The sequence below is a fragment of the Carex rostrata genome, chromosome 34, assembly GCF_964058835.1.
Source record: "Carex rostrata chromosome 34, lpCarRost1.2, whole genome shotgun sequence".
Taxonomy (NCBI): domain Eukaryota; kingdom Viridiplantae; phylum Streptophyta; class Magnoliopsida; order Poales; family Cyperaceae; genus Carex; species Carex rostrata.
Window position 1 is genome coordinate 2,992,174 of NC_135951.1, and position 6,506 is coordinate 2,998,679.

The 6,506-nt window shown below is 40.8% G+C and overlaps 2 protein-coding genes across 3 annotated transcripts; both read right to left on the reverse strand.

Moving 5' to 3' along the window:
• Positions 1-218: 218 nt before the first annotated feature.
• Positions 219-2,133, reverse strand: LOC144548903 (2-methylene-furan-3-one reductase-like). The gene is made up of 4 exons (XM_078297621.1): positions 1,682-2,133; positions 927-1,250; positions 665-824; positions 219-541 (listed from the first exon to the last, which is right to left on the reverse strand). Exons 1-4 carry the CDS (start codon positions 2,069-2,071, stop codon positions 276-278), a joined length of 1,140 nt encoding a protein of 379 aa, XP_078153747.1. The 5' UTR covers positions 2,072-2,133; the 3' UTR covers positions 219-275.
• A 32-nt stretch (positions 2,134-2,165) lies between these two features.
• Positions 2,166-6,133, reverse strand: LOC144548900 (uncharacterized). 2 transcript variants are annotated; one of them, XM_078297618.1, is made up of 2 exons: positions 2,736-6,133; positions 2,166-2,266 (listed from the first exon to the last, which is right to left on the reverse strand). In XM_078297618.1, exon 1 carries the CDS (start codon positions 6,102-6,104, stop codon positions 2,775-2,777), a length of 3,330 nt encoding a protein of 1,109 aa, XP_078153744.1. In that variant the 5' UTR covers positions 6,105-6,133; the 3' UTR covers positions 2,166-2,266; positions 2,736-2,774. The 2 variants fall into 2 exon arrangements, with proteins under 2 accessions (XP_078153744.1, XP_078153745.1); XM_078297619.1 differs by lacking the exon at positions 2,166-2,266 and having other exon boundaries at positions 2,634-5,282; positions 5,322-6,133.
• Positions 6,134-6,506: the final 373 nt, after the last annotated feature.

Sequence of the window (6,506 nt, forward strand, 5' to 3'; positions counted from 1 at the left end):
TTCGTCCTTTAGTATCTTTACAAATGTCTTTTTAGTTTTAAGTTCATTTTGTGTACCAGCTGTTTGGTACCGGTATTGCAATACAAACATGTTGATGATTCCCTTGTGAGTTTATTTAAAGTTAATAAATTTTATTTAGCACAAATATGTTTTATTTCTAATAGGAGATTACAAAGTAGAATATGGTTCAAAAACTTCAGAGGGTGCACTCTTGAATGTACAACATAAATGTATATCTTTAATAAGGTAAATATTGATGTTTTACAAATTCACCCTCAAGGAATAGGAGATACTACAACTTTGCCCCTAGCTCGACCAGTTTCGAGATAGGAGAAAGCCTCAACCACTTGAGAGAAAGTAAAGGGACCTTTCGGGTCAATAACAGGTTTAACCTTCCCGCTTTCTAGAAACGGGTTGAGTTTTGTCAATGCAGACCCGTCGGAAGTTACCACGAACCGGAATCCAGGCGGAGTGACGGCACCTGTCAGAGCAACAACACTTCCCCCTTCTTTTATTGCTTTCACAGCCTTCTCACATTGTCCTAAAATCATGACATAGAAACAAATAAAATTGAAATAGATGGAGAACTAGAGAGCACTTGTGAAGAATCAGTCTTCATCTCTGAAATGAAAATTTGTTACAAGAGATGTCAAAAAATTCTTACCGACTGCATCGTATACTACATCAAACTTCTCCGGTAGTTCCTCGAAGTTTTCCTTCGTGTAATCTATAGCCAAATCTGCCCCTAAGCTCTTTAACAGCTCCAGTTTTCCTGTACTTGCAGTTGCCGCAACTCGTGATGCGCCAAATACATGCTTTGCTAACTGTTATACCGAAAAAAATAGCCACAAATTATCTCAATCAGTTTACAAGTGATAGCTAAATGTACTGAAACATTCACTTTGTTAGAGAAATTGGTGCTTTACCTGGATGACCAAGGACCCGACCCCACCGGCGCCACCCAAGACAAGAATTGATTTACCGGGTCCGAACCCGGCCCGTTCTAGCCCTTCGTTTGCCGTCTCAATTGCAAGTGGTAGCCCTGCTGCTTGCGCAAAATCCAAGTTTTTGGGTTTCAAAGCGAGTAATTTCTCTTCTACGGCAACATACTCAGCCAGAGAACCGTATTGCTTCGGGCCATCCAATGCCTTCTCACTTACATCTCCATATACTTCATCTCCTTCTTTGAGGCTTTTTACTTGACTACCCACCTTCACAACTGTACCGGCCACGTCATATCCTGGTACGGTCTACTGATATAAATTACTGTTAGTATAATTTCTTTGATCTATGTATATGATTGCATTTTTTTGTTAGGTACACTGTACAAAAATAATATCAAGCACCAACTAGTTTCATTACATATCTAAAATAATAATAATAATAATTAATTCCTCAAAACATATAATTTGGTCCTTTCTGGCATTTTTTTATATATTTTACTGTTATTTGCTTAAACTCACCATTATTTATCATAAGTTTATAACCTTGTATCACCTACTGTTAAAATTAATAATATTATAAGCAACTTTGAATAAGCCTAAAATTAGATAGTATAGTTTGTATACATGCATGATTAATGCATCAGTTACAAAAAGGCCAAAAAAAAAATAAGCAACTTGTGTTATATGTTTGACATAAAAATATTTTCTTGTAAGAACATTTACCAAATGCCACTCACCGGCAATGGAGAGTCGGTGGCCTTAAATTTGCCGAGCCGTCTCTTAAAATCGACCGGATTTAATGCAGCTGCAGCCACCTTAACTAAAACTTGGTCCTCTTTAATTTCTGGTACCGTCACACTCTCATCGAATCTCAACACACTCACATCTCCATAATCATCATACACCCAAGCCTTCATTTGCACCGGTACAGCCTCGCCGGAGACCGTGGTACTGGAAGGAGAATTAGCTACTTTCGGAGGGGTAAATTTGGCAACTGAGTTATTTGTCAGTGGAAATTTGGTCTTGAAATTGAATGATTTGAGGTTTAATTTTGGTGGAATTAATGGAGAAATGAGTTTGGGTTTGAATAAGGATGTGCAAGAAGAGGAGGAGAGAAGAGCTTCCATTTTTTCACACCTTAATCCCTTATGGTTACAATTAAATGCTTTATCTTTTTAAAACTTTTGAAAGGTGGTTTTTTCAGGATATAACAACAAAATAGAAATATATGGTCACCGGTCGGTAAGGATATGAGACCAAAGATGTGGTCACCTTTGTTTTTTGTCTACTTGTATGAGTTGTCTCCCTTCTCTGTTACCCACCTGGATAAACCACATACACAATTTATCATTTAAATTGGCTTTAAATGATAAATTCTAATTATTATTATTATTATTTTTTTACATTTGTTTAAGTTCAAGAGGTTGAAAAATGAATTATTTTGATGTGTTTAGTAATTTATTTTACTAGTTTTCAAACTCTTAATCTTATATAAAAGAAACTTGTTAAAATTTGAGGTATTGATTTGTGAAGTGCATCAACAGGTCTACAGCTTAAAGCTGCTTTACATTTTGGTTTCTCATTTTAAAGCTGCTGCTAGGATCAAACCTAATTGCTTTATAATTATATTAATTATATTTTTCCCCTAATTTTATTAAAAAAAAATAGAAAAAAAAATCCCACAAAATACTTATTAAATCTATATTACTAAAAGGCAGTCAGAGTAAGTCACAAGACTCACAACTAAGATTAGACAATACTACATAAAAAATAAAAAAATAAAAAAACTACAGCTTTTTAGCAAGAGCAACCAGAGCAGCCAACCCGGCATCAGTAAAGCCTCCCCTCGCACTCTGACGACCCGCAGTAACACTTCTTGACCTTCTCGTTTCCCATCGAATCACGCACCTCTCCGATGGTATAGTTGTAATGATACGTCATCTCTTGCATCGGCGGTATATTCTCCGCTGCGAAAAGCATTACATGAGGCATCCTCTTGTCATCATGATCAAACAACACGTTTTGCGCATATAAGTTCGGGGTACAGCTGTGGTTTATGAACCGCCCCACGTTCCCCATCTCCGCCGCATCGATCGTGAACCCCTCTGACGCACTGGCCCCACCACCTGATGACCCGATATCCGGTATAAAACTCGGCAACCCTTCCCATAATGCTGCATCATCATAGTTGTGCCCGATGTCGAATAAGTATTCATCATTGTCTCTCTTTTCGGCTTCCTCATCCCGCAATAACTCCCCTACATACTCACAAATAAAACTACCGGAGGGAATTGAACTTAAAGAGCGGACACCCCAGCCTCGAGATTCGGTTTTAAATATCTCTAATGGGAACTTGATCCCGTTCTGAGTCACCCGGTTGTAGCATGAAGGAGGGCACCGGCACGATGGCCCACATTCATATATTAGCGGTTTTGCTTGAATGATTGCACCATTGAAATTGAAAGCAACCTCACCCCCGTTCTTAGCTGCACATGAGCATTTCTTTGAACTGAAGCATTTGCCAGTACAGTCACAACCCTTTGGAGGGGTTTTTTCATACCAGTTCGGGTATATGGTACTGGTTACGTACTTAAATGTCGGGGGTTTCTCATCATCTATTGTATTAATAGCACATATTGGTATCTTCTCTTTTCCCTGAGAGATATCTGGTACACAAAGACCTTCTCTAATTTTACATTTTTTGGATTTGGTAGCGACATAAAGACCGAGTTCGGGTTGACCCGGCATCCTTTTCAACTTGTATTTAAAAACCTGGGTGATGTACTCTTGCCCGTCAATTTTATGCTTCTCAGGTTCTTGCCTGAATTCTTCTACCATATAAAGACCGTCATATGTGAATGTCTTCACCACCTTGATACCGGTATCACGGGTGTTCAACCCGTGAATGACCCGCACCGGCAATTTCATTTCCATGCTGTTCTTTAAGGCGAGGTTACCTTTCTCGAGTTTTTGATCTTCTGGTTTCGTCCTCTGCCCTTTCCTACCAGCTGGCTGACCACCGGACCCGGTATAAATGAGCACATCAGAACCGTCCATTCCATCAGAGTATCCACCTGACGCAACAATACTGGTTGCAACCGGTATTCCATTGACTTTGGTCCAGTCAATGCCGCACTGGAGAGGTCGGTGGAGGCCAATCAAATGGAGCTCCATTCGGTACCGGAACTCATCTCCCACTTCCACACCCGGTACATGACCCACTACAGGATTACCCGGGTCAATGTACTCATCAGACTTTTTAACAATCTCGGCCGCTTTGAGGTCATTCCGGTTCCTCGCCTTTGGTTTATTTGACTGAGACCCGGTTTCGGTTTCGTCCTTTTGCGGTTGTTTACCAGATCCAGATTCCTCCTTCCGTAATAACACTCTACACACCATTTGAAATAAACGAAGGATTTTTTTCACCTTACCACGTGCATTCAAATGTTGTCTCTCGCCACCAAAGGGTGTTACCGGGGGTAAGGTCAGAGTCATCAGGTTAGGTAACTGTGAGCTTATTGGGTTATCATCCTTAACGGGTCGGATACTCTTTTTGGCAACTCTGCTTCCTTTTTTCTTTGTGTTACCTTCTGAAAGGCAGGGTTTCGAGGAACGTGAAACCGACTTTTTGGCAGAGACAGCCGGACGTATTTGAGATAGTCTGATTGCCTCACTGGTGCAAGGATCCATTGTGGCATTGTCATCATTGCATGTACGTAATGGATCAATTGCCTCACTTTTATCACGCCTTCGTCCCAATTTTTGACCAGTATTCTTTCTCGCTAAAACCTTCTGCCTTGAGACCACTTTCTTCTTTCCTGTTGAACCGACATTCTTATCCATTTCTGGTACGTTCTCTGAAAAGACGACAATTGCTTTTGATTGCTGAGAATCTACATTTACACCTATCTCTGCATCTGATCTACCATCATTGCTTGTAGTAACTTGTTCTGCATTCAGTTTCTCGATTGCAACAGCTTCAACAACATCTGGTTCAGCAGTTTCACCATTTACCAGTGGTTCTTCACAATTTGGTTTCTCTGCATCTGGTCTACCATCATTGCTTTCTGTAACTTGTTCTGAGTTTGGTTTGTCGATTGTGACACCTTCAACAATGTCTGGTTCAACAGTTGCACCATTTACCAATGGTTCTTTATCCATACTGTGAAGTTCACATTTTGGTTTCTCATTTGTAACACCAATTTCAAAATTCTCCATGGACTGTTCTTCTTTCTCAACAACTATAAATTCTTCAACCTTTGATTTTGATTCTTCATCAGTACCAATTTGGCCATTTGCCTCGATTTCACTATCTGCATTGTCACTTTGCTCATTCGCCTCTATCTCACTATCTGCATTGTCACTTTGTTCATTCGCCTCGATCTCATCTTCATTCTCTTGGTGGTTTATTTCGTGAGAGCTTAATGGATCGGGTTCAACAGGTTGTGGGTCAATTAAACCAAGACAGAAATCGGGTTTCCTACCGCAACCACGCGGAAATCGACGGATTGCCGAAACTGCCCTTCTCTTAGGTGGGGGATAAACCTTGGAATTCATCCATCTCTTATTACTCAAATCCCCCTTCTCCTTCTCAGCCAATAGGTTTTCATTTGGTACTTCCACAGCCTCTTGATTCAAATGATTACCCAGTGACTCTCCATTACCAACAGGGGAATTGTCAATTTTGCCCTCAGGAGGAGGAGGAGATTCAAGGAGTTGGTTCGCATGATCAGGTACAGCGTTGGAATCAGAAACAAGAGTAGCACCATTTACCAGTAATTCCTCATTTGTAACAGGGATATTGTCGATTTTTCCCTCAGGAGGAGGAGGAGGCGGAGAATCAGCAGGGGCAGCGTTGGAATCAGAATGAAGAGTATTAGTAGTTGTAGAGGTAGGAGTGGTGGGAGTGAGACTAACTGAGGATGAGCAGGAGGGAAGGGGAAGGGACGGCGGAGACGGCGGAGGCGAAGGTGGAGGCTGAGATTGGTCGGAGGGGGTGGGAGGCTGGGGAGGAGGAGGAGGAAAGCGACCGCAGCCAGGAGGCCACCGACGAACGGCGGAGACATGGCGAGGTTTGAGATTGCGCGCCGATGGTGCGTCAGAGATCCGTCGCGGCGGTTTGGGCTGAGGTTCAGCTATCGCCACCGCTGCTCCGTCCATCTCTCTTTTCTTTTCTTTTTGTTTTTCGATTTCATGATGACAGTGATAGTAGTTATCTCAAGAGATAAAATTCATATCATCTAAGGTAACAGAGATTTTGAGTTCTGATCTAGACGGTTCGATCTGCTTTAGCACGAATATTAAAGATATCCGAATTGGTTGGGATTCTGATCAGACGGTCAGAATATAAACACAAAATTTGAGTTGGATGGAGATCGGAGAGGAATTTGGAAAGACAGATGAGAGTTTTGGTGAAAAAGGATTTTTCATTCAATTTCTGGTTTAGGAATTTGGAAAGACTGATCAGAGCTATGGCAAACTATTAATACAAAGAAATATGACTGGAGACTAAATTTTATACTTTTTGAAATATTTTTGTTATTTTTTAGAATTGATACAAAA

Coding starts and splice junctions, on each gene's coding strand:
- LOC144548903 (XM_078297621.1), bottom strand. CDS start 2,071: ATGGAAGCTCTTCTCTCCTCCTCTTCTTGCACATCCTTATTCAAACCC. Junction 825..926: donor TCGGGTCCTTGGTCATCCAG/GTAAAGCACCAA, acceptor TCGGTATAACAG/TTAGCAAAGCATGTATTTGG. Junction 542..664: donor TGTAGTATACGATGCAGTCG/GTAAGAATTTTT, acceptor TCATGATTTTAG/GACAATGTGAGAAGGCTGTG.
- LOC144548900 (XM_078297618.1), bottom strand. CDS start 6,104: ATGGACGGAGCAGCGGTGGCGATAGCTGAACCTCAGCCCAAACCGCCG.